Source organism: Ictalurus furcatus, chromosome 21 (genome assembly GCF_023375685.1).
Source record: "Ictalurus furcatus strain D&B chromosome 21, Billie_1.0, whole genome shotgun sequence".
Lineage (NCBI taxonomy): Eukaryota > Metazoa > Chordata > Actinopteri > Siluriformes > Ictaluridae > Ictalurus > Ictalurus furcatus.
This window is the reverse complement of record NC_071275.1, coordinates 15,990,580-16,017,860: the sequence shown is the minus strand read 5'-3', so window position 1 is coordinate 16,017,860 and position 27,281 is coordinate 15,990,580. Positions and strand designations below refer to the sequence as shown.

General features: G+C 38.3%; 1 protein-coding gene across 3 annotated transcripts in view; it reads right to left on the bottom strand.

Annotated features, from left to right (window-relative positions):
• Positions 1 to 27,281, bottom strand: part of cdh4 (cadherin 4, type 1, R-cadherin (retinal)) — a 455,069-nt gene that overhangs the window by 68,819 nt on the left and 358,969 nt on the right. For 2 of the 3 annotated variants that reach the window (XM_053652418.1, XM_053652419.1), the window contains one exon: positions 9,088 to 9,314. The exons of the other annotated variant lie outside the window; for it this stretch is intronic. In XM_053652418.1, coding sequence (XP_053508393.1) covers positions 9,088 to 9,314 — 227 coding nt within the window. The remainder of the gene's footprint in view (positions 1 to 9,087; positions 9,315 to 27,281) is intronic. 3 annotated transcript variants of the gene reach the window in all.

Below are 27,281 nucleotides of genomic sequence, written 5' to 3'. Positions count from 1 at the left end.
AGCTCAGCTACATCAAGCTACAGGTTCACAATCGGTCTCAAGTAGAGATGTCCAATCTTTAATCTTGCTCACACAGTTATTATTTTTGTTTGTACCCCTCATGATATTTTCCATATCCGCTTCAGCTTCATATCTGACTACTCACTCATGCCCACATGAAAGTAAAAAACACCCACTAGCGACTTTTTCGGTGCATCCCACAGGATCCCAGTCCAGATGTCTAGCCTCTAGTCTTAACCAGATGTCCTGTGAACATTTTGTGCAAATGTTTTTTCTATATGTATGTGCATATAATATCTGTTTATTCCGAATAATGTATTCGGATTTGGTTACGTCCCTGCTGTATGAGTAGAGAATGATGGAATAGTCCTTCTCGACTGTTACTAACAAATGCACCATCCGATCACACCTACCCTTCAGTGTCTCAAGCTCTTGGAGAGCTGGGCTTCATGTTCTATTCCTGTTTCATCAAGATTCATTGCAGGGCAAATATATCTGAAGCATTTGTGTTCCAATATGTAATGCCGCTGTACAAGAGAGACTGTATATTTTGACCTGTCTGACTAAATGTGAAGAAAAATCAAGATGACTGCAACCTATTAACACAAGAAGAAAGACATCACCAACACAAGTAAGAGGATCTTATGCTTGGCTTGTATGTTATCGCACTAGATTTAGATAACCACATCTTTCCTCCGACAAGTCACAAAACCCTGCATGCCTAATTTAGCTGCTCTTGTCAGTGTTAAGGCTACAAAACAATTCATATTTGACATTTGTACACCTGTGTCCGAAAGAGGGATTATTAAGACAACCACAGGGTCTTCACTTAAAGGGCTTTTCAGGGTAATAAATCACAGCTGGGACCACATTAGAGCGCCCGTATGACAGAGCACTTCAACAGTGACGCACGCTATGGCCATGTACAAAACGGCATCTGACAGATCAAATGCCACCTCAGTAGTAAAACTGACAGGAAAACACTACGGACAGTGGTGAGAATGTTGTCACTGGTCCAAAGGCCAAGGAGAAGGTTAAGATGGCCAATCCGACTGATGAATGTTTCTGTCTTGTTTTAGAGGCTGTAACTCTGTTCATCTAGTTGGGTTGTTGCCTATACCCTCTGGTGCTCCTTCCATCCTTGACAAAATCATCTTTGTTAAATCTGCTGGTGGACTTTTCAATAACAATCTCAACCACACTTTACCTGCCTGTCTCTTGTTCATTTCTTTGTTTCTCAGTTCAAATTGAACATCTGAGTAGTTTCATTGGAATTGAAATGAGAAGGTTACCATTGATAAAAGTACTATTCTCAGGTTTTAAATACCTTAGAATCAGTTGACATCTAACTATAATAATTAATAATAAATACGTCTGCTCAGGAAAAAAGGTTAAAATCAATAACGCTTAAGGGTTCACTGGTTGCTCCATTAAGGGAACACTTAAAGGTGCAGTGTGTTTGACAACAGACTATAAAGACTTTCAGGTAGGACATTTTAGGCCACAAACAGACCAATGAGTGGCTCGATTCCTGTTTATTTCCCGGTTTGCTCTCTATTTAAGGACACGTGTCAGTCAGGAAGTGCAAAGTCTTGCCATTCATTCGAGTTGTGTAAGACTTGAACGTGGTTTCTCTGATTGTTTATTCTGTGTTTAGTCACTTTACTACAATGTGTTTGACTATTCTTTGGATTATGCTTTTGATTTGACAATTGGTGCCAATACTGTCTTTGACCATTTCCCGCCTAAGGACTATGATTTAAGATTGTAAGTCAATAAACTCTGTACATGGATCCTGACTCTTTAGTTGAGCTTAGTACATTACAACAGTGGGCAAATTAAGCCTACAGGTCAATGAAGTAGGGTCAGCCTATCAAGTACAGGGTTTGTCAGTATGAAAGGTTGACCATATGTGAGCCAACATATTGTATTGTCTTCCTTCTCATTTGTTTTAATGCTTTTTATGGTGTGACTACAGAAGCTGGAAACTGGTATGCGAGAGTGTATAGGTAGATCTGTGAAAGTGTGGAAGTGAAACAAGAAGAGGAAGGATAATGATGGATTGGCCATCAAGAGAACTGGGACAATTCCCAGTGGGCTGCAATATATGGGAGAGAGGAAGCTACACAGAGAATGTAAGTTAACCATTCACACGAATACTGCCTGGGAACAGCAAATTGTGAAGACTTAACTAGTTTGAGATATAGAGCAAAGGGAGGTAGGACTGAAACGCTATGGCACTGTGTTCTTTCATTCATCCTTAGTAACTGCCTGGTCAGGGTCCAATACTTTCAATTATGCTACTCGTCTCTTTATATTTTGAGAAACAGAACCAACTATTGTCGTATCTAAAATGACTAGGTTGCTGAATTTCCTCTAGTTAGTCAATACAATCGTGGGGAGGGTAACAAACAAAAATAACTGCACATGCACATTTCAAATTAAGACCAATTATGACCTCAGGTGATGTAGCTGAGGTTGAGGAGCCAGAATTCACAAACCATGCTGACAATGCATTTCTACCACTGAGGTTCCAGAGGCATAATATTAACTTTCAAATTTAATTTAAAAACAAACGAAAATTCTACTGTAGGTCACACCCACATTGGATTTAAATCTGAATTCAGATATGGATACTTGGAGCACTATAATGATGCAATACAATATAGAGGCAACATTAACAACTAGCTACTCAAAATACTAGCCAGCAAACAGTCATGTCTTCAACCGAGCTTGAAACGCAGCTTTTTCAACATGTTTACACTTGTTCATTTCAAAAATAATGTTAATTTGTGTCTGCTACTGAAGAGAGACAACAACAACAACTCTTCTCAATTGATCTCAGCATAGAAAACACCATCCATTTAAAAGGTACAAGGTACCTTGTACAGCATCGAATTTGCAACATGTTTTGCAATAGGATTTCTCACCCTATGTAAAAGTGCCCCGTAAAAGTACTGTGTATTGTATTGTAGGTTTGTAGCAATCATGGTTTCCATAAGGAAGCAACTGCTTCACAATTTATGTCAAATTACATGGTGTGACCTTAGTGATGCAGCCGTCCACTCTGCAAAAATGTGACAGTGATGCTTCAGTGCTGCTGTGTGTGCAAAGCCAAAGCCCAATGTGTTCCAACACTGATAAAATTCTTATCTCTCTCCACCCAGATCTGTTCATTAACACTGAACATTCGTCCTTTCCATCTCTCTCTCTCTCTCTCTCTCTCTCTCTCTCGCTCATTCACTTTCTATTCTTCCTTTCCACAGTGTCTCAACTGAAATACAGGGACATTACAGTTACATTTATGTAGCGCTTTTCTAGACACTCAAAGCACTTTACATGGGGTGGGGGGTGGGGGCGTTGGGATGGGGCGTTGGGGTATGATGCGACGGCAGCCATATTGTGCCAGAACGCCCACCACACACCAGCTATTAGTGGAGAGGAGAGAGTGATGTAGCCAATTCAGAGATGGGGATTATTAGGGGGCCATGATAGAGAAGGGCCAATGGGGGAATTTCGCCTTATTTACGATAAGTGTCCTGGGATTTTTAATGACCACAGAGAGTCAGGACCTTGGTTTAATGTCTCCTCGGAAAGACGGAACAAATCCAATAATATGCCATATTTATCCAATCAGATCTCATTGTAATCTCTCTTGTGCAATGCAAGAAGTCATTGCCAGAAAGTACGCTTGAGAACAAATTCATGTATCACATTGTAGCGAATGCCAGGACAAGACGCAGACTTGAAACAAGATTCCTAACAAGCAACTGTGACGATTACAAAAGGAGGGTGTGGAGAAATAAACCTGAACAGGCTCGATGCCTGATGGGCATTCAGGAGTCAGCGAGTGTGAAATGGCTGCATGGATTGCTCTGAGCTCCAGAAGAACCAACCCAGCCAGCTGGCACTCCGCTGGGGAGATGCCCGTTCGGGGGACTGTCGGCCCACAGCCATGCTGCAGACATCTGGAGGTTATTGTTCCACTGAGCAAAATTATTCCACATGCAGGAACTTTCCTGTTACAAAGCGTCATAAAAGTACCCATTCTGTATTAAACGGACCGCTCACATGTGGAACTGAAATATAACCAATTTTGTACATTTTACAGAATTTATATACATAGAATTCCTGTGCTGTGAGCAGTGTATGTATACTTCAAAAATCGGTATATTGAGCTAAATTTAAATTTTCACATCCGAGACATTTACTCCCTCACTAGAGACAGTTCATTTATTATAAAGAAGATAAGTGACCCCCATTTATGATTTTATCATGAATAATAAATGGCAGCCCGTTCAAATATGCAAATGATATCACACTAACTGCTCCCTTCTGCCTTTCAATCACACGTTAGCTGAAAGTCCCATCACACTGAAAGTGGGATATATTGGAGATAGATGAGAGTGTTGGGACGAACATGGGGCTTGAGTGCCTGATCCATTTTAGCTCAAAAGGGAACACAGTCATGTCCATGGGTACACGCCAATCCCACAGCATGACTGTTCCATATGCCCGAGGCCTTCTTCATCTCTGTGTTCTTCCAACAAAAGTCACATTGCTGTAGGAACAGCAAACCTGTAAGAATGATGGAACTATAGGCCTTAATGGAGTATCAGAATCTGAACATGTCAAGTTTAGGGCAAATACACTGTGTATAAATTATTGGCACCCTTCATAAAAAGGAGCAAATATCCATCCATCCATCTCCTTGCACAATCACGCACACACACACACACACACACACACACACACACACAATTTGAAAACGCCAACCAGCCTACACCGCATGTCTTTAGACTGTGGGAAGAAACCAGAGTATCCGGAGGAAACTCCAGAAGAACAGGGAGAACATGAAAACTCCACACACACAGGGCGGCAGTGGGAATCGAACCCTCGACCCTGGCGGTATGAAGCAAATATGCTAATCTCTAATCCACTGTATATAACCACTAAACCAACATATAAAACATAAAACACTTTTCATTTGGACGTGTTGTAAGGTTGTGCATATTTTCTGTTGTCAAGTCTTAACCTTTTGGCACAGGCAAGTATGTTTTGGGTCCGGGTCAGGGTTGAGATAGAAAATACTATTAGTAAAAAGGTAATGGCTTCGTGTTAAACAAAAGATAAGTAGTTTCTCCAACTCTTTGAGTCTTTGAAAGAATTTAAAGGTTTGCAAAATTTTACGTGACGTTTATTTTACACAATTCGTTTTTGCCTGCTTTTGTAAAGGCTGCCGATAGTTCCAAAGCTGGCTGTATAAAATCTTTAGATGTGATAATACTACTGCCTTTCAACTACTATATGCTATAATTTAGCTCTGAAATCCTGTTTGTAAATGTCATTGGCAATCTAAAGCACTTACAAATATGGTTCTTTCCAACAGAATGAATAACTTCGATCTGTTGTTTCAGTGATATACATGTGAATTTCAGCAGTGATTGTTATGTACAGTGTCACTTGTGGTTTAGTAAACTGCTTGAAAATGATTCTGTTCATTACAAAAATGGCCAACAACCAAAACAGCACAATACATTAAAAAAAAAAAAAAAAAAGAGAAAACTTTCAGAAACCATGATTTCTACAGCAGAGACTGAGCATAAATGCAGGTCAGTGCAGTCAGAGATGAGTATATTGGGACAGATAAACTTAGAATTGTGTAAGCAGTGTTAGTAAAATGTTATAGGGTCTGAAGCATAAAAATGTCTGCTCTATTTCAGCTCCATCAGCCCAACCCAAAGCAAAAATTTTTCAGCTTTGTGCCTAGATGCGTTATATTTTCATGGATAGCATCACACAAACCTCTTCATATATATATATATATATATATATATATATATATATATATATATATATATATATCTCTCAGACATTGCAATTAAGAGTGGTTACTCCATAATTAATCACCACTTGGTATTGTGTTTATTAATAAGTCACTTAATAACTCTTCCTGTCAAAGCATTTAGTGTTTGAGATTTCCCACATGCACCATATTGTTAATTGTAGTGTTAATAGTGTAGAGATAGAAGATCTCCCAAAATAGTGCATACATACTATACACTTTTGGATCCTGAGATTTGTAGGCTAGTGTTTGCCACGTTTAACACTTCTTTTTTTCCCCTTCACAAAGCCGACATTTGGCTTCATCCAAATTTATTGGTTCACCTCTCTCGTTAGGCACGAATCCAAAATGTTCCCAGATCGCCGATGTAACATTTGGTTTCCCAACAAGATCCATCGCAGCAACAGAACCCGAAGTGAAAGAGCAGAATTCGCCTGACTGGATTTCGTTGCGCTCAAACAAACCCGCGCCAAACTAACAGACACCACCATATAAGGTTTGATTAAGATAACATAACTTGTGTATTAATATAAAATCTCCTGCTATGTGGTAGGCTATAAATACAAATTAACATAGCAACTGTTATTATTATTACACTTGTGTACAAAACGTTGTACTTTGTACTTGTCATAGTGCCCACTCAAGCAGAAACCTTAACGTGGCATGTGATGTGACACCACTGCAGGTGGCAAACTACCACCCCGGTCGTACGGTTGTCATGGCCACCATCACAGCCCTATTGCAAATAATGATAAGATCCTGTTAATCACCTTTTAATTAAAAAAAAAAAAAAAAAGATAAACTTTCACAACCTGCACCTAGGATTAAAACCGAATGAAGTGTGTATAATTATATGATATAAATAGTATGTATAATTTATACACATTCTATAAATTCACCATCCATGGAGTACATGAAAGAAGGCACTCGGTTCTTCATAAAAACACTGAAAATAATGGCATTTTAGCAAGTAAAACTATCTCGAATATAATCAAATTTATTAATTATTTTAAGAAAAAAGCAATAATTATCTTCCAAAACAATATGGACAATGAATACTTGACGTTTGAAATGAGAAATATTAGATTAAATTACTCACGTACAGTTGCAGAGGGCATGATCTCATACTTCTTAAATCAGGTGTGGATTCATTTTCTATAACATCATGGCTCTAATTGTTCTAATACGTCATCATTTCTGTAATAACAGATCATTCATAGGGCCTCCTACTAATCTAAGGCTAAAAATAAATGTGCTATTTCCTGTAAGGAGGTGTTTATTTAACATTCATTTAAGGAGTCTCTAGTGTCAGCATTTTGTAAAAGTAACGTTTCTGATGTGGGAAAGGCTTCAGAACAGAAGACCCTCTTTCTCAGCAACTTGTCAAGCTGTGTTTTGAATCTTATTGCATGCGAGAGAGAGACATGAGAGAGGATGGTAAGGGAATGACTGTTTACAGCTGCTATACTGTGCATGGCTGTGGTATAACTGGAATAACACTTCGGGCTGTGTTTATATGAAAATATAACAGCGGTTTTTTTTGGTTCGAACAAAATGGTTACACAACTTTTCTGTTTTCTCATATCATTATTATTATGCCTTTAAAGAGACTTCATGATATAATGGATGACTCAATCCTAATAGTTTCATTGTAGAGTTGCTAATACAGTGGCTGTTAGATTTTAGTCATCTCATCTAATATGACTGATACAGGTGATATTTTATATGACTAATAAAGCTGAAATGGATATTTTCGATGGTGACTTCGAAATTTGGTGATATTCGGTTCATATAAACTAAAAAAAATAAACAAATAAACAGTGTCTAAACCATTAGGGAGAGCGTGAACAGGGCCGAAAAATTGTTGCGAGATAAGGCCGTCTTATTAACTATCTATCAAAAATTTTCTCTCTTGCTACTCAGAAGTTAACAAGTTTCTATACACTAGACTATTCAAGAGCCTATTCTCCTTTTTAGCACGTCGACTAGTCAAGTTCAGCCATAGTGACACTGAGCCAGTGTACTGTGAGCTATAAAGATTCCACACTGCACTCTAAATCAGGCCTCAGAGTGAATATCTAATCAGCAGATCGTATTAGCTAATATTATCATGAGACCAACAATTCATCCTAGAAAACAATTTGTGTTAGGGAGCGCTGCCTTATACACTGATTATCTTGCTCTAATCCCAAAGCCCATTTAGGACATTTGTTTGGGTGCGTGCTTAGGCATGTGTGTGTAGATGCCCTTCAGCAGCCTGGCATAGAAAGGCTTCTCTAAATGGCTGCACAGAAGGCAGGGACATGTGAGGGGTTAGGGACACGGCGAGAGGAGCACATGTCCTCCTCCCCGGAGAAACCTTAGTCCTTTCTTGCAGTTTGCCATTTCTGGGTCACTTTGGATGCAGGAACAGTCCCAGTGCCAATGGGAAGGGCGTTTGCATAAACCAGGTACACACCAACTCAGATGTGCGTTAGGGTTCCAAAGGAGAAAATACCGTCACTAGTGCAGCTGCAACCTATCATCGTCATCAAGCAAGAGGAAAAATATTTGTGCCAGGACATAATGCAGAACTGACAACCAAGAGATCTTAATGAAGAAAAGACCTTAAACGGTAATGTGACCATCACATATTGAACAGAGATCATCACCTTCGAGTCCAAAGCAACTAATTTCTCTGTAAATCCTGCTTTTAATCACCTCTGTGGATCATGTTTCCTGTTCAATCTGGGAGTTAGCATTTTGAAATGCATAAACATGCTACCTAGTCATGCTAGGTAAATGGTAGTCCTTTATCCTGAACACTTAAAGTAATAGCTGTACCTTAAATCACTAACGCCGACTGTCTTCTTTCAGAAATGTTGAACATCTCCACACCAGAGAAACATCGACACATGTTTAGGGTTTAAATAATGTTTTTTAAAATTTATTTATTTGTTTAAATCTGCTTATTGTGAAGCTTAAATGATGTAAACATCCTCCACATAGGTCCCTGAGTACAGACCTTGTTCCTATAGAAATATTACAGAAAGAACATATTAAAAGAAGTGCAATTAATATAAACTTATTTGAGACTATTGTCAGAGCTGCTGTTATAGGAAATTAATCAACATCTGATCGATCAGATTTCAACAGCGGCATGTTATAAATTGAGTTTAAGAACAGACAGTTTATAAGTTACATGTGACTACACGAATATTAGAGATTACGAAACCAACTACTTAAAAAATGATCTTCCTCACCTGGTTTATGAGTGGAGGAAGTGGGTGTCCGGCGATGGCCAGTTTAACCGTCGTCTCCCAAATCTGCGTGTCTTTGCTCCCCTGAGCCGTCACCATGAACTGGATAGGCTCGGACAGGTTCATCACGTCTTGCTCTGCGTACAGAGATCCGTCTGGACGGACGCCGAATTTGGGGTCGCTGCTCTCGAAGCTGATCCGCTCGTTCAGATGACAAGCCTCGAACTTCACTAAACAGGAGAAATAAACAGATGGATGATGATTGAATAAGAATGACTTATGATTATTTCACTGAGACGTAAAAAAAAAAAGCAGACGGTCTTCTGAGTGATATAAAGCTGGAACGTTTGGTCTTTATAAGATATGTTCAAGAAGACACATTCAAAACAGGGTATGACAGCTTTGCCTGTTTGGATGGAAAAACTTGCCAATGAGTCAGACTTTCTGAAGAAGAGAGAAAAAAACAAGTTCCCTCTTAACAGCTTGAATCCAAACATAAATGAACTCATCTGTTAAAGAATTATTTACTGGCAATCTCTGTGTGTGTGTGTGTGAGTGAGTGAGAGAAAGAGAGAGACAGAAAAAGAAAGTGATAGAGAGGGCAGACAGTGTGATCCTTCAGGGAATGTTTTAGTCTTTAACACATTTATACATTCATAGACATGCAGACTCATTATATTAAGATACCTTTTAATTGTCCACTACCTTCCTCACTCTTTCTCTCTCACTCACACACACACACACACACACACACACAATCTCTCTTATTTTCTTCAGAAGGAGAAGAAAATATGAAGGGCATCGAGGACTGTCTTAACAAGGGCATCAACATTTAAAAAAAAATCTATATGAAAACTCATGAGACAGAGATGCCTCCTTACATAAAATATTTATTGCGAGTCCAGCGCTAGCTCCAGAAACCACAAAAAAAAAAAAGCCATGTTCTGATTCTGCACTTTGACTAGAAACTACACACTCCTCACACTTTTTGGTTTTTCAGCGTTCCTGAGTCTCATTCGGGTCGTACGGAGCATGAATCGTGTCTGTGTGACTGTGGGACAGTGAGATTATTTTACTCAAAAGCAGATGATCAAGAGCAGATGGTCCCTTCATAAACACCTGAGGGAAAGTGTGAAAAAAAATTTGAGATGTTCCAGTTCTAATAACTTGCCTTTGTGTATATTTCTACCACCAGTTCACTAACGTTAGTCTAATGTGTTATTCCAAAACAAACCCAATAAAAAGTTGAACATCCATAGAAGAAGCTCTACAATTAGAAGTTCCTTTCAGTCCAGGTTGGGCAGTAGGAAAATACCCAACTTAACAAGTTATAGAAATATTTACAAAGGGGAAATCTGTGTGTGTTCAAAGTCGGGTTACGCGCCTGCTTAATAACGCCTAGAACACCGCCTTTAAACACAAACACTAGCTTTGAGCTTGAGAGAAAAATAAACAGGGATACAAAACGCAGACTTTGGAAAGAAATAGTGTTTTTCCATTGTTGTTAAATGTACATAAAACAAGAGACCATTTGAAACATTGATTAAAAAAGGACTGCTGTATGATGATATATGAATGAGAAGATCGCAAGCGCTGAAATCTCATAGGAGTCTAGTTTATTGCTGAAGGATACTATATATGGTGAGATTGAAGTTGAAAATTATCAGATTAATCAGTGCATCTTATATAATAATTCAACAATATGGCTCCCAATATCCACCCTCATTGTTCAGCAGCTTATAAAATAGCACTTGATACAGCACATTCTATTATTTTGCATTTTATTATATATATATATCATGCGCTCAACTTAATGCCACTAAATTAGTCAGGTGCTGTTTTTATTTATACAGTAAAAGCGGAAATTTATAACCTTATCCATACCCTAATGGAGCAGTGGTGCCTCACCAGTATTCTGGGTTACTGAACAGAAGGTTGGGGGTTCAAGCCCCAGGACCACCAAGCTGCCACTGTTGGGCCCTTGAGTAAGGCCCTTAACCCTCTCTGATCCAGGTGTGCAGTATCATGGCTGACCCTGTGCTCTTACCCCAGCTTCCTAACAAGCTGGGATATGCAAAGAAAAGAATTTCACTGTGCTGTAATGCATGTGACAAATAAAGGCTTCTTCTTCTATCTACTGCTATTTATTCCTGGTTTATTCCAGTAATTTGGTACGTAGTCGCCATTATTTCTCATAGTACTTAGAATGCAGAAATCATCATTTTATTCCATATATAGTGCTCTATATGGCTAGTAAAGAACTTAAATGTTTAATTATTATTATTATTTTAAATGATTTCTTAGCATAAATTTCAGCATGACCTACTATGGTTACGTCAAACTGTCAGACAGTGGTACGGGACGTTATATTGCTCCTGGCGTTTAAGATATCATTTAAGAAATATTTACGTAAGCCCAAGGTCAGAATTGAGATATAAGCTCCTTTTTACAAACATACTCCTTTTTCTTATTGTATCATATAAAGATATTCAGTATGCGGCTTTCAGGTTTTAGTGTGCACGATATTCAAGAGCAATAGAAATGCAGATTAACTATGATGTTTTTTCAATACAAGGACTCAAACAATGCTAAATATCTTATTGCTTGTAATGGTCTTTGTTTTGTCAAGCAAACAGATAAACTTCATATAAATCCAAGTGCAAACATCTGTCATGGGAAAATCAGCATAGATAGTGAAAAGAAAGGTACACATTTCCATCAAACAATTGAAGGTAATCAGTGGTCCTGTAAATGAGGCAAATTGCTTTAATGGAACAGAGCTAATTACAGCCAATGAGGCTGCATCATTTTCCCAGAGGAGAGCTAAGGGGATCTGGCTGAATGCAGGAAAGTGTTTGCATGTGAAAAACACACAGTGTCACCCTGCCCTGGTCATTGCTGCTGTCCTAGCACTGCGTGTTGGCATGGGAACAGAAGGATGTGCCCGGTACTGAAGCATTTTATTCAGACCCACGTTTCTATCTGGCCACATAGACAAAATTTCTCTCTATGAAACATTGGTCTTACTGTATATAATGTTATTGTCTTGTGTATGTGAATTCTAATGGAAATATTGACGACTGTACTGGTACTAACATAAAATCTATACACATAACTGTTTAATAGTTTCCATTTTAATTCCTAAAATGGAAGGGAAAAAAAACCCCCTATCAGCAGGGTTTATGATATTTACTACATTAAGAAGTTCATTTCACATTTTACATGAAATTCAAGACTGGAATCACCAGATGCTAAATGTTTAGGGGTGCTAAATGTGACATTAAAATATGTACTTAATATTTACAATTACATTATATTCAACTCATTTAGTCCATTTTTTTTTTTTTTTTTTTTTTTTTTAAGAAAATTCTATTAAAACTTTAAGCAAGTCTACGGAGAGTTTGTCCTCATCTCATAGGACATCAATAGAGTAGCTCCTTAGCAGCTAACCAGCAACTTTAAATGACATTAGCTATACTAATGAACATATGACACCTGTTAAACTTTCCTCAACATGTCCTTTACAATCATTTAACCCACCATGGGCAATCAAAAAGTTGAAAATTTTTGAAAACTTGCCAAACTGTTGTTATTTTTGACCCCTATGAATCAGGGGGTACATTTTAGTGTAGTCTGGGGTGAAGTGCGTTTTGCATTTTCTTTTTTTTCTTTTTTTTTGGACACTCTGCCATGACGAACATTAACACTACAGTGATGCTGAACTACAGGGGTACACTGAACTGATGTATGAACTGAAGAGAGAGAGAGAGATAGAGAGAGAGGTCAACAAAAAGAGAGACCCATCAGGATACGCTCTCTGTCACTCTTTCGCTCATCACTCAGGCTGCATCTGAAACCGCATACCTACCTACTATATAGCAGCCGAAATACATGTATATAAAAAATTCATTAATTCAATAATGAAAAATTCATTTCCAGGATATTGTATATAATTTGCGGCCGTCAGGGAGCCGCTATCGAGAGATCCCCGGAACTTCTTGGAGAGGTGGGATGTCTGTTTATGTTGTTATATATATATTTTTATCTTTCTTTTCATGTTACACATGACACGGATTCGACTGTACTTGAAAAAATTACCGAGTCCAAAACGTCCGAGTCCGTGTCAAGTCCGAGTACAAATTTACCCGAGTGCGTGACAAATCCGAGCTCGTTCATAATTGGACTCGAGTCCGGACTCGAATCTGAGTCCGGACTCGAATCTGAGTCCGGGATCAAGTACCCCAACCAGTTGTGGGTCAAATTGTTATGGTACTCATGATAACACATTCACAAGTTACTGTTACCACACCGAAGTTGATTAGCGAAGAATTTCACGTCAGTGTGAAAACGCTGCCGCTGGAGACTCCTTCAAAAAAACAAAAACAAACAAACATGCGAATCTTCCATGCAAAAATAAACTGCAAGCGTCAAAAAATCAACCATTAAATGTTGCTCTTTGGTAAATATGAGCATGTTTTTCATTGGATATTACATTATGTGGAACATCTGCCACACAAGTCCCTGTGAATGAGCTAGAGAACAAATTACAGCCAGTACTACTGTCAGAGCTGTTCTAGAAAATGAATCAACACCTTCTAACCAATCAGATCTGAGACTTCAGCACCACGGTGATATAAAGAAAGAACAATCTTAAACTGCATTTTACCACCCTTGCCTGGATCTGAGATTGAAACAGACAAAAGCTTTATGGACATTTCAAAGTCTGACATGTTCTACTGGGGTGCTGTGAGAGCGGTGCCAACTAGAAAGAGGAAGAGAGACCATGGCAGAAAGAACACATCTGGCAGGTACTCCATTCACACTCAGCTGGATGTGCTTTTGACTCCTGAATTCTATTCTCCCTCTTTCTCTCCAGCCGTGCTTCTACCCTCACCTGTGTGAGGAATTAAGGCAGAAGGAGGTTGCCAGTGATTTGTTTTCTCTGCAGGAGCTGAATGTCAGCGAACAGTTAGTTCAAAAACTCGCCCCGGTGTTATTTTTCCTCTACACTCAAAGAGCCTCTTTGCTCTTTCTGCAAATGGGGATGAAGAGCTGTTTGAGCCGAGCACACTTTAAAACTAAAAAAAAAATGTATAAAAATGATATCATTTTGTTCTTAGGCAAGCTCCTCAGGTATTCCGTGAATCTATTTACCAATGAGAAGAGTAACAAAAATGTTCTGGGTGGCAGGGTTTGTGCAGCAGACCGCATTGGTGCGTAATACAGTAGCTCCAGGATCTGGGGCTCGGTCCTGAAATCATGAGTTTTGCATATTCTCCTGATGTCCACATCTGTTTCTGCCGGATACTCTGGTTTACTCCCACATCCCAGAAAGAAGCTTTTACGTGCATGACTACTCTAAATCACCCTGTCTGTAAGTGTGTGTATATGAAACGCTCTTTAATGAGTTAAATGTTATTTGTAGACTATAGGACTCAAGCCTGGTCTTGAGACATTGTCTGTATTGACTTGAAGTTCTGTTAGTGTTGGGCACTGGTCTTGCTAAATAGGGTCTTGGTCTTGACTGAGAGCCTGTAAATAATAATATGGGCACAATGAACACATGAAGCCAATTAATTGAGGAATAGGCTTGGTCTAGAAAAGGATTTAATGGTCTGGTCTTGATTCTGACTCGGTCTAACTGTCATTTAGTCTCAATTTTGACTTGATTTCGACTCGGTCTTGAATTGATCTCCAAGTCCTGGTCTTGGACTTCACAATGGCGGCCTTGCCTATAGCCCTAGTCATTGCTTCCTAAAAACTGGTTTTACTTCATACTATCTATGTAAAGAAAATGTTGCAGGGTTTTGCATTTAAAAATTTTGCGTTCTCTCATAATGTACAAACCTTAACCAACCACAGAACGCTCCAGGAGCCCTTTATATAAGAGCAAATGAATAGGCCGATGTTCTTGTTAGTGGACTCAGACTGTTGGGCCCTACGGTAGATGGGGAATTACAGACTTGTACAAACCCATGTCCATTTTGAATCAATGTTCCATTGTGTCTATGTGACTTTGCTCGTTACTGAGGGGCATAATCAACAAGAACAGAAATACAAATCAGGAATCAGTAAAAGTGGGATTAAGTCAGGTTCTGTTGATAGATCCCAAGGTTAAATTTGTAGAAACTAGAGCTGCAACAACTAATCGATAAAATTGATAATAATCGATTATGAAAATCGTTGTCAACGAATCTCATTATCGATTAGTTGGTCTGTGCACGGCAAATTTACTCATTACGTTACTTCTGATCAGAAAACACACTTCCATTGGTGGATTTATTTTTTATTTATTTACAAATTAAATGATAATTTGCAAAAACCTATGAGTGGTAGACAAGTTCAAGTGTCACACTGATGGATGCACTGATGGATAAAATAAGCAAAAGATAATTCAGAGTTAAATTAAATGTCACACCAACAATTCTGGTGTGTGTCTGTGTGTATTGGGTTCTTTTCAGTCTTATATAATTGGACAAACAGTTCTAGAATTGTTCAGCTTGACTTACTGATCTATACTCTATTCAGAGTAGACAGAGCTCTCTTCAACCAGCTGACTAACACAGCTCAATGACAGAACTCAGCGAACCGTGACACACATAATGTTACACACACACTTGCCCCTCATGTACCGGCCATTCCGATACTTATGACAATGACCGTCATGCTCAGCAAAGCAGAGTTTGGTGACATGATGTTCTTCCTAGTTCACTGACGTGCTTAATCAGAGTATACACATGGAAAACTGTCCACTCATTCTCATCCCATCGTTGCATTACTTTTCTTCCCACTCATGGCTTAACATCTGACAATACCCTGATGGTTGCACAACAAGAATGTAATCCATTACAACTCCATCACAAATCAGTGACAGTGTACTGGCATTGAATAAAGGTCTCGCTCTGTCCTACAACTGCATTTCAGAATGAGATCTTGGCCTGTGTTTAAAGGCTGCTGCTGGGTGGTGTGGAGGTTAAAAGAGGCTACAAACAGAGTCACTGCCAAGCTGTAGGATTTTGTGCCAAAGCTCCACAACACCACCACCCTCTGTTCGCTTTAATTAAATTTAAACACCTTTTATCTCACTAAACTAAGAGGGTTGGGAAACATGAGAAATGATGGGGATGGAACAGAGGTCAATTTCTTTGCTTAAAGGTTTCTCTTGGATATCTCAGTAGATTTAAAGAGAATTCTGACTTGTGTTTCATGACATCAACTTCGTCACAAATGTTTCTCCTAAAATTCCTTTAGGAGAAATAGACTGAGACCGAATGAGATTTTTTTTTTAGTTTAAAAGAGTCAAAACAGGGAGATAGGCCACACTTGGATCTCCTGATCTAGGAAGGTCCATCAGTAAAAACCCCCAACTTTTTCTGTCTATTTTTCACTGGTTAGGTTACTGAGCTGCACAGTAAAGGCTACAGTGGGCACTGGCTTACCTAAACCAGGGGTGTCCAATCTCATCCGGGAAGGGCCGGTGTGGGTGCAGGATTTCATTCCAACCAAGCAGAAGCCACACCTGAGTCTATTGAACTCAACTGATTAAACCGGTGGAATCAGGTGTGGCTCCTGCTTGATTGGAATGAAAACCTGCACCCATACCGGCCCTTAGCGGATAAGATTAGACACCCCTGGTCTAAACAGACAAGAGTCGAACCCTATGTGGTCTTCTGCTATTGTAAATGCCACAAGCTTTAATGTGTTTTGTGTTCTGAGAGGCTTTTCTGTTCACCACGGTGGTAAAAAGTAGCTGATTGAGTTAACTGTAACCCTTCTGTAAGCTTCAGAACCAGTCTGGCCATTCACTCCTGACCTCTCTCATCAACAAGGCATTTCCACCTGCAGAACTAGCACTCATTGGATTTTTTTTTTTTTTTTTGCACCATTCTGTGTAAATCCTAGAGACTATTGTTTTTGAAAATCCCAGGAGATCAGCAGTTTCTGGCACCAATAACCATGTCATGGCCAAAGTCAGTATCTGAGACCACATATTCCCCTCATTCTGATGTTTGACTTGACCATTAACTGAGGCTCTTGGTCTGTATCTACATAAATGTTATGCACTGCCCTGCATGCCACATGATTGGATAACTGCATGAATGTGAAACGGTACTGGTGTTCGTATTAAAGTGGCTAGTTAGTTAATCTTTCCTGATTTACCTTTGTTAGATAAGGAAAAGTATCTAATGAAGTTAGAAACCTTTATTCATGTTGATAAATGGTGATGCATCAAGAAAAAAAGTTATTAAGGAAAGTACAACTTTGCTTCTCATGATGAATCTGACTGCTTATTGCCTCCAAGGCCATCATATATATTTTTCTCATGCAAAAACCTTGAGGTCATCTGAATAATCTTGTTTATAAGGAGACGAGCCGTGCCTAGAGGCTGTGTAAGCTGTTATCTTACAGGACAATGCAATAACTCCACGCCGCCTAAAGCTACAACACCTCTGCTCGAGGATGTTTATGTGGAAAGCACATGACTGTGAATGGTGATGAGATTGGCTATAGGGATGTGTGTTCTTGTGTGTGTGTAGGAGAGATGTCTGAACAAGATTCCATCATTTGTGCATAAAATTCTGTTGTATTCTACCATTTTGGAGAGGGAGTGGCCTATACAACATAGGCTACTTAGACCTACTGTATATTAAACAGTTTTAAGCAGACATCTTGATACGCTTCACATGTGATACAACCCCTATGCAGTTCACATGGAATTATTTGAGTAATATGTGATTATGTGTGAAAAATGTGTAAAAGTGCATTTCAACATATTATGAGATGGTATGAAATTGCACCTGAACTCATGTAAACACGTGACATGAATAATATGTGATAGATAAAACCATGTGGAAAAAAAAAAACATGCAAAAACAATACATAGAAATAAATAAGTGATGTGAAAAATTTTAAATCATGCGTGAAATAAAAAACAAAACAATTCATGCCTCAGAAAATCGTGAAAACAAAATTAAATGTTCAAAACTTAAATGGAAAAGAAAACTGAATATAAATTGAATGTGTCAAACTTTAGATATTAATAAAATTAAAATTTATCACGTGTGAAAATAAATGAATTGTGTGTAAAAATCGCATGAGTAAAAATCACATTGAAAAATGAACTGTTTAAAAAACAAATATGAAACTAAATGTGTAAAAAGTGAAAATAAATGAATCATGTGAAAAGAATCACATTAAAAAATGAATCATGTAAAAAAAAAATCATGTGAAAATAAATGAATCATTTGTTAAAAAACATTATACCAAATAAATTGTGTAAAAAACATGAAAATAAATGAGTCATGTGAAAAACATGTGAAAATAAAAGAATCATGTGAAAAATGTGAAAATAAATGAATCATGTGAAAAGAATCACATAAAATAATTAATCATGTAAAAAGAAATCGTGAAAATAAATGAATCATTTGTTAAAAAACATTATACCAAATAAATTGTGTAAAAAACATGAAAATAAATGAATCATGTGAATGTGAATCATATGAGAAATAAAGTTTCCCCAAATAAAAGCACACCTGTACATTTTGTACATCTTTTCTGTAAAGTGTAATGCTGATAAAAATGACACATCTGGACGATAGACGTTCAGACGTAGTGTGTATCACAGCAGGGAGCAGGTTGGATAAACACCCCAGTATGGTGAATATCTCCCTCCAGAGAGTGTTTTCCAGAAGATAATGAACTGGTAATTTGCTTTCCTTTTCTTTATCTCCCTCGAACACTTTATCTTTCCACTCTTGTGCTGAAGCAGAGCATCTGCTCTCATTCTTACTATTATTTCTGTTTCATTTTTATCTACTGTATCCCCCCCCCCCCCCCCCCGCATATTCAAAGAATTACAATTGTTTGGTGAAAATATCATTAACTCTTGACACGAATCTTATTCCTGAAAAGCTAGTCAGAGTTTCCACTTTAATTTACTTATTTACAATTTCTTGAAATTCCTATCTTCTAACTAGACTTGTATGTTGCATGCTGCTCAACCTAGACAAAACCATTCCCTTTTCCAGCTGTTTTGCTCGCTGCTGCACAAATGACCTCGTTTTCTATGCACCTGGACATGTTGTGCCGCTGAATTGGAACAGTGCTCCTATTTTAGGCCTGTATTCAGAGTTTGCGATTTAAGTCCCATTTAAGTTATGTCAATATTTATGCAGGGAAATTTGTGTGTATTTTCTTGAGTAGAACAGTCAGACACGGTTCTTCAATAGCGTCTAGACAGCCGAATTTTAAACACATGACAGTGGTATGAAGAATAAAACTGGCCATGCTTGCTATGCTTACATCTCACTTTACCTTAATCCATCATTTTACTCATAAATAAATCAGTCTGAATAACTATGTGCACAATTTCTGTATTAAAGCCTCACTAAGCATGTGTAACTCCACTCTAAGTATGACCGTTAGGGAAGAAGGAGTGTGTCTCAGCCATTATCCAAAACAAATCAAATGAACCCAGCAGTAGGACTGCATTGATTCAAACCTTGCATGCTGAACCTGAACAATACAGAGCAGATTAGTTTCATCCTGAGGGCTTGATTATAATCTTTTCTTGCTCTCCCAGCGTCCACCATGCCATGTTATCACCAAAGTTGAGATGTGTAGGTCATAGTGAAATTGGATTGGACCCAAATACATCGGAGGAAAGCCTAGATTCGATACTTGTATGCAAATAACTTTAATTTGACAATTATCACTCATTTCGATCCACTGAGCATCCTCCTCCATGGTGACAGCTATGCTCATTTTGTAGATTTGTATCATCATTATCATTATATGATATGATGATCATCATCATTATCATCATTATGTCACAGCTTCAATTTTACTATATGACTCAGCCTTGAGAGTCCAGCCATTCAGTTGCGCTATGATCCCTTTTACTCCAATCCAGAACATTTATTCACTGCAATTCAGACGTTTTGAATATTTCCCAGCAGGCCCTCAGAGAGTAAAGGAGCAGGAGAGGGCCAGAAAATCACTCTTTTGGTATGGATGATTACCGGATGTTGACGGAGTATTCATTCAAGTAGAGAAAGTGATATGAGCTCATGTTTTAAATTATTCATATATGATTCGATTACAGACCACGCAAAAGAGGACACAGGAGGAGAGACACCGAGAGATGGTCATGATTAGCTTTATGCTTAGAAGCAGGGCCCATTGCAGGTAGATATTGTACATTTCAGTAGGACTTTTTGTCAGTGATTCATTACTCAGGTTTAAGTCTATGACACTTTAGTATTTACACGTTCTTATACATAACAGGTTATTTTTTGGGAGACATTCAAAGCACACAAGATGATTCCTCAAGGGTTCTTTCCAATAGATAAGGGTCCTTTGCTTCTTTTCCTCCTCCATTTCTCATGATTTGGTCTTTTGCCAATTCCTATTCACCAACTAGCTCTCCCCTATCACACAAGAGCTACATTTTGAGGACGATGGATAACATGTGCTTCCTCCAAGATATGTGAAGCTAGTCAACAGATATTTTTTACCTGCTACTCATGCTACAGTGCTGTGAAAAAATATGATTTCTTCAGTTTTTGTATCTCTCATACTAAATTGTTTCAGAAATGAAAAAAAAAAACTCTAAGATAAAACAAATGCAAACTGAATAAACACAAAATACTGTTTTTAAATGATAATGTTATTTATTGAAGCAAAAAAAGTTATCCAATACCAACTGGGCCTGTGTGAAAATATATTTGCCCCCATAGTTACTAATTCCCCAAATCTATGAAACTGCATTCATAATGGGGTTCAGCTGGACTAGATGCAACCAGGACTGATTACTGCAAACCCTGTTCAATCAAATCAACACTTAAATAGAACTTTTTCAACAGCATGTAGTTGGTTAAAAGGTCTTACCCAGTAACACAATTGAAAGAAATTCCAGAAATGATGAAGAAGGTGAGTGAAATACATCAGTCTGGGAAGGGTTACAAAGCTATTTCAAAGGCTCTGGGACTCCAAAGAACCACAGTGAGAGCCATTATCTCTAAATGGAAAAACTCGGCACAGTAGTAAACCTTCCCAGAAGTGTCTGACCTTCCAAAATTCCTCCAAGAGCACAGCAACGACTCATACAGGAAGTCACAAAAGAGCCAAGGACAACATCAAAAGGACCTACAGGCCTCTCTTGCATCACTAAAGGTCACTGTTCATGACTCCACTATCAGAAAGACACTGGGCAAAAATGGCCTCCATGGAAGAGTGGCGAAGTGAAAACTACTGCTAACCCAGAAGAACATTAAGGCTCGTCTGAATTTTGCCAAAACACACCTTGATGATCCTCAAACCTTTTGGGAGAATCTTTTGTGGATTGATGAGTCGAAAGTGGAACTGTTTGGAAGACAGGGGTCCCGTTACATATGGTGTAAACCAAACAAAGAATTCCACAAAAAGAACATCATACCTATAGTCAAGCATGGTGGAGGAAGTGTGATGGTGTGGGGATGCTTTGCTGCTTCAGGGCCTGGACAACTTGCAGTAATTGAGGGAAACATGAATTCTGCTCTCTACCAGAAAATCCTATGTTGTATTTAGTTTGAGAATGTAAAACTATTTAGCATGAGAGATACACAAAAACAGAAGAAATCAGGATGGGAACAAATACTTTTTTTCACAGCACTGCTCATCACATGGCAATTGAACACCCTTGAAGGAAAAACCATATTTCTTCTCTTCAGCATACATGAACTCATAGATGCTCACTACTGACTAGTGTCCACTCTAACTGACAGGGAAGAGAGTATTTCCATCACTCCCACCCAGAGAGCATGGCAAATTTTGCATCATCGGTAATCAAACTTTTGACCTGCCAATTATAGGTCGAATGCTATTTTGCTGTGCCATTTGGGAGCCTAGGTCCTTTGCTTCTTAAATGGAGTCACAAAATAACTGAAGACCATGCCTGAAGCTCCACCTTGTTCCTAGTTCCTTCCCTTAAATTCCTATCTCTTCATTTGTATACTTGTGTGTTCCAGTCTCCAACTCCCAAACAAGACTTATCAGTGGGGGACCTGGCTGTCTAGTGCAAAACAGATGCCACCCACATCTCCAACAATAGTTCTCAGAATCTCTCCACCCCCTTTACAGTTCCACAACACTCTCCATTATCTGGCATGGTCTGAACTTGCAAAATCGGTTCCAAAATGAAACCTTCAAGGGTTCCCCAAGTGGTACAGCCTGAGGAGCCAATCATGGTTCTAGATGTAACTTCTTGTTATGACTGGTGCCACATTAATGGGTTTTTCTCATTTAGTTAAGGGTTACCTTAATGAATATACTTGGAGCCTTTTTCTGTTCAAAAAAAAGTTTTCCTTTAACTGGATTAGATCTGTTAGCAGTACACTCTTAGAAAAAGAGTTCCTCAAGGTTTTTTTTTTCTTTTTTCTTTTCTTCAATAGTTAAGGGAACTTTGTAAAGGAAACACTAGAGATGTGATCCAAAGACACAAGGATTTTTTATTTTTTTTAACCTTTTGCATCATGTCTGAATATCTAAACCCAAATATTCAAGTATCATAGACAGCACATGAAAAATAATTAAGACCCCCAAAAGAGGCGACAAGGCTGTCTTATATATGGAAATATTTTAAAAGACCATATCTTTAGAGACTAAAGAGAACAAATCAATATTTCCTTAAAAAGACCTGCGTCAGAGAAACGTTCAATATTCATGGCGCACCTTTAAAAACTGAATACATATCTGTAGCCACATGACTATTTTTTGAGGCAGTGACAGTGTGGGTCTATTCAGGAATAACTACTAATATACAGCCTATTCCATGCACAACAGCTTTTTCTACCATCTCCTCTATAGAGTGTTTGATCTGCCTTCCTGAAGCATGAAGAAATTTCGCTCTGTCAAGACGGAAACATCCGAGGGTGAATTTGAAGGGAATCTAGATGAATCCACCTTCTTAAATTCATTATGTCAAAAATGAAGATGAAACCTGGAGTTGAAGGGGGAAATAAATATATAAAACTAAAGGAAAAAATGACCAGATTAAATGGTACAGCCTTTCAGAACATTGGGGATTTGGCAAAAATAAAAAAATAAAAATAGCAGTTAGTACTGGGTTTTCATGAGATTGAGATGGGATTTTGAGCTTCCAAGGCATCCAGCATGCACATGTAAACCCCCCCACAGACAACACTGATCGGTCACTATCGAATTAATCTTCTTCAATACCATGTGGTGTCAGCAGCTGCTACATTCTTTCCTTTGGGAGGTTCATTGTTGTCCCACAGAATAAAAAAAATCACAAAAGGTGAGGCATCTCCACTCACAACTAGCCTGTTATTATTTATAGCTTTGCAAGTGACTGTGAAACAAAGTCTCACAAAAGGTCAAATGTCCATGTCTGTGTGGGCAGCACATGTTTGCCTCCTCACCTCCTCTTTACCTCTGTTTTCTTTCTTCTCTTTTATCTGCTCATCGATCAAAACACTAAACTCAGGAGGAACATGCTTGCTCCTGGCATACAGATCCATTTCTCTAATCATTAGAAGGAAAAAAAACAGCCTATAAAATAAGCATTCAAGAGGTATTGAAATGTGCAGATGACGTATATCCTGGACTGAGTCAGACAAAAATGTACTTCTGCAATACTGAGCCCATTTCTAGGAATATTAATGTTATCTAAAGTTATGTGAAGTTCCAGCACACTAAGAAATATCTGAAGAGGAATTCCACAACATACAGTAGATATAGTTTTATATACAGTATCTCACAAAAGTGAGTACACCCCTCACATTTTTGTAAATATTTGATTATATCTTTTCATGTGACAGCACTGAAGAAATGACACTTTGCTACAATGTAAAGTAGTGAGTGTACAGCTTGTGTAACAGTGTAAATTTGCTGTCCCCTCAAAATAACTCAACACACAGACATTAATGTCTAAACCGCTGGCAACAAAAATGAGTACACTCCTAAGTGAAAATGTCCAAATTGCGCCCAATTAGCCATTTTCCCTCCACGGGGTCATGTGACTTGTTAGTGTTACAAGGTCTCAGGTGTGAATGGGGAGCAGGTGTGTTAAATTTGGTGTCATCGCTCTCACACTCCCTCATACTGGTCACTGGAAGTTCAACATGGCACCTCAGGGCAAAGAACTCTCTGAGGATCTGAAAAAATTGAATTGCTGCTCTACATAAAGATGGCCTAGGCTATAAGAAGATTGCCAAGACCCTGACACTGAGCTGCAGCACGGTGGCCAAGACCATACAGCAGTTTAACAGGACAGGTTCCACTCGGAACAGGCCTCGCCATGGTCGACCAAATATATATATATATATATATATATATATATATATATGTATATATATGTGTGTGTGTGTGTGTGTATGTATAAAGTTAACCCCCCGTGAAAATTGCAAGTTTTGGTGAAGCAAAAAATTAAACCAAGACAAATCGTATCAGATCTTTTTCCAATTTGATATGATATAGCAACCAACAAATTTCAAGTGAAAAACAAATAAGAAAAAAAGAAGAAGAAATACATACAATAACCTGGTTGCATAAGTGTAATAGGTGCTTTGTTGTAGCACATTTTGCTTGTAATATAGCACTCATTTTTTTGGGTAGAAGTCTGAGCACATCTTGATTTGGCAATTTTATCTTAAAACTCTACCTTGCAAAATTCTCCAGATATACCAAATTGCAAGCGGATCTCCTGTGCACAGACCTCTTCAAGTCATTCCACAGTTTTTCGATAGGGCTCTGACTGGTCCATTCCAAAATGTTGATCACTTCTGAATCCATTCCTTTGTTGACTTGGATTTGTGCTTTGGGTTGTTATTGTGCTAGAAGGTGAATTTTTCTTCATCTCCAGCTGTCTAATAGAGGGCTGCAGGTTTTGTACCAATATAGTTTGGTATTTGGGGATCTCCATGATTCCATCTTGACTAGAGCCCCATTCCCAGCTGAAGAGAAGAAGCCCCATAACATGATCCTGCCACCACCGTGCTTCACTGTTGGTATGGTGTTCTTTGGATGAAAAGCAGTCTTGTTTTGTGCCAAACATTTTTTTTTTGAGAACTATGCCCCAAAAGATCTACCTTGATCTCATCAGACCACAACACATTTTCCCACATGGTTCTGGCAAAAAAAAAGCAGGATTGGGTGGAGGTTTTTTTTTCTTGTGAGAAAGGGCATCCGTCTAGTCACCCTACACATAGCCCAGACATGCGAAGAATACGAGAGTCTGTTTTCACATGCAGGGAGTGTTAAATGGAGAAACGTGGCATTTTAGGCGTCTCTAAGTAATCCCAGTTACCCACTCTTCAATGTCATTCTAGCATGCATCAGTGTGCACGACATCTTGCTAAATCTTGCTGAAACTTTCTTAGTGCGTTCAGCTCCCATGAAGTGGGAAAATCCATTAGCCATGATTGCTGCATTGGCAGTGGTGCCATTAGAGTAAGCTAAGTGAAATCCTGTTTGGATTAGATTGACATTTGCTAAGGATGTCGGAAGTAAAAAAAAAAAATAAAAAAAAATATATAAAAAGGCAATGTAATTCCAGATACACTTAATGCTTTTATAAGCATATTTAATATCGCTTTTAATATCTGAATTACAGTGTAAAACATATATGGTTAAAATTATCGTGTACATGTACATAACTGTTGGCAGAGTTTCCTGTTAATTACTGTAATGAATATTTCCTTTATTTACTGTTTGGAGTCACTATTACCTCTCCAGTGTTGATTATTTTCCAATAACAGCATATCCTGAAGTCTTTTATTCTTCTTAATACCACAGGAATTTGCCAACAATTCATTATTTTTTATTAATTGAAGAATGACATAGTGTATTTTTTATTCAGTTATATTCATGTTTAACATTGTGGACAGTCCATGAAACAAGTTAAGTCATATCACTGAATGTAAGTTACATTAACAGCTATAAACAATTGCTCCCTCACGAGCCTCTCTTATTTTCTCTCTATTTTAAACTAATAAGAAAAAAATGAAGCTTGTCATGTTACCAAGAAGCTTTCCCATGTTGGAAAACTTACAGTTATAGCTATACCTCTGACACTGGAGACTCCTTCCAAAATGCTAAATAAACAGTTTTTTACACTTTGCTTGGCTTGTCCAGCAGCCAAGTCTCTGGAGGCTGTTAATGTAGAAACGATAACATATTAGAATGAGCGCATTAATATAAAAATTGCATTTGAAACAGTCAGAGCTGCAGCTATAGGAAATTATTCAACCTTCTAACCAATCGGACACATTTAAAACATCGTACAGTATTTTATTTATTTATTAATTTTTTACAGAAATTGGAGAAATTCTTTACCAGGTACATTTACAGTACATGGTAAATAGTTACATGGTAAACACTGTGTAAGAATCTGATTCAAACACGTTATTATCAAAGCAGAAGCTAAAATCCTCTCTGTCTAATCCTATCTAAAATCCCATCTAATAGTTTCAGCTCATTTTAAGCACATGGCCTTGCAGCAGTATGGATTATAACAGTCTGCATGGTTACACAGTGGGAGCCCATTTTCAACTGCGCCATAATTTATCTTCAAAATCCTTGCAATTACTAAAGGGTATTTCACACAAATGTCAAGATGCCTGTCAGCGAAGGCACAAGTGACATTTTGTTATGTATTTAAGACTACAACTTCTTCATTTATAATGCAAGACCTAATCAGTGAGAAAGAATGATTAAATCCATTACTCTTTGGCTTTACTGAATAAAGAAACCTCAGATCCAATGTTGATCACCCACTTTGGGCCTGACAGGCATGCAGAAGTAAGAGGAGGAGGAGGAGGAGGATGTGAGAGAGAGGGAGAGAGAGAGAGAGAGAGAGAGAGAGAGAGAGAGAGAGAGAGAAACAGACTCTAGGTGATGCACCCAGCCTAAATATTAATGTGGGAATTCATTTTTAATTTGAATCCCCATCACAATGAATATATCCAGAAACAAACCAACCCATTCTTTTTAAATCATGTAATATTGATTCACAGAAATATACAGTCAGAAACTGCTGGGTTTGAACTGTAGTGAGTTTTCAAACACAAGTTGTATTCCAGCTGAGGTACGTATTAATGTCAACGTGTCCAAAAGGAGTATGCACAAAGACACCCCAAATTTCTGATTTGGTTTAACGCAGAGCTGTAGGCATCAAAATAATTCCTGCTTAACAAGGC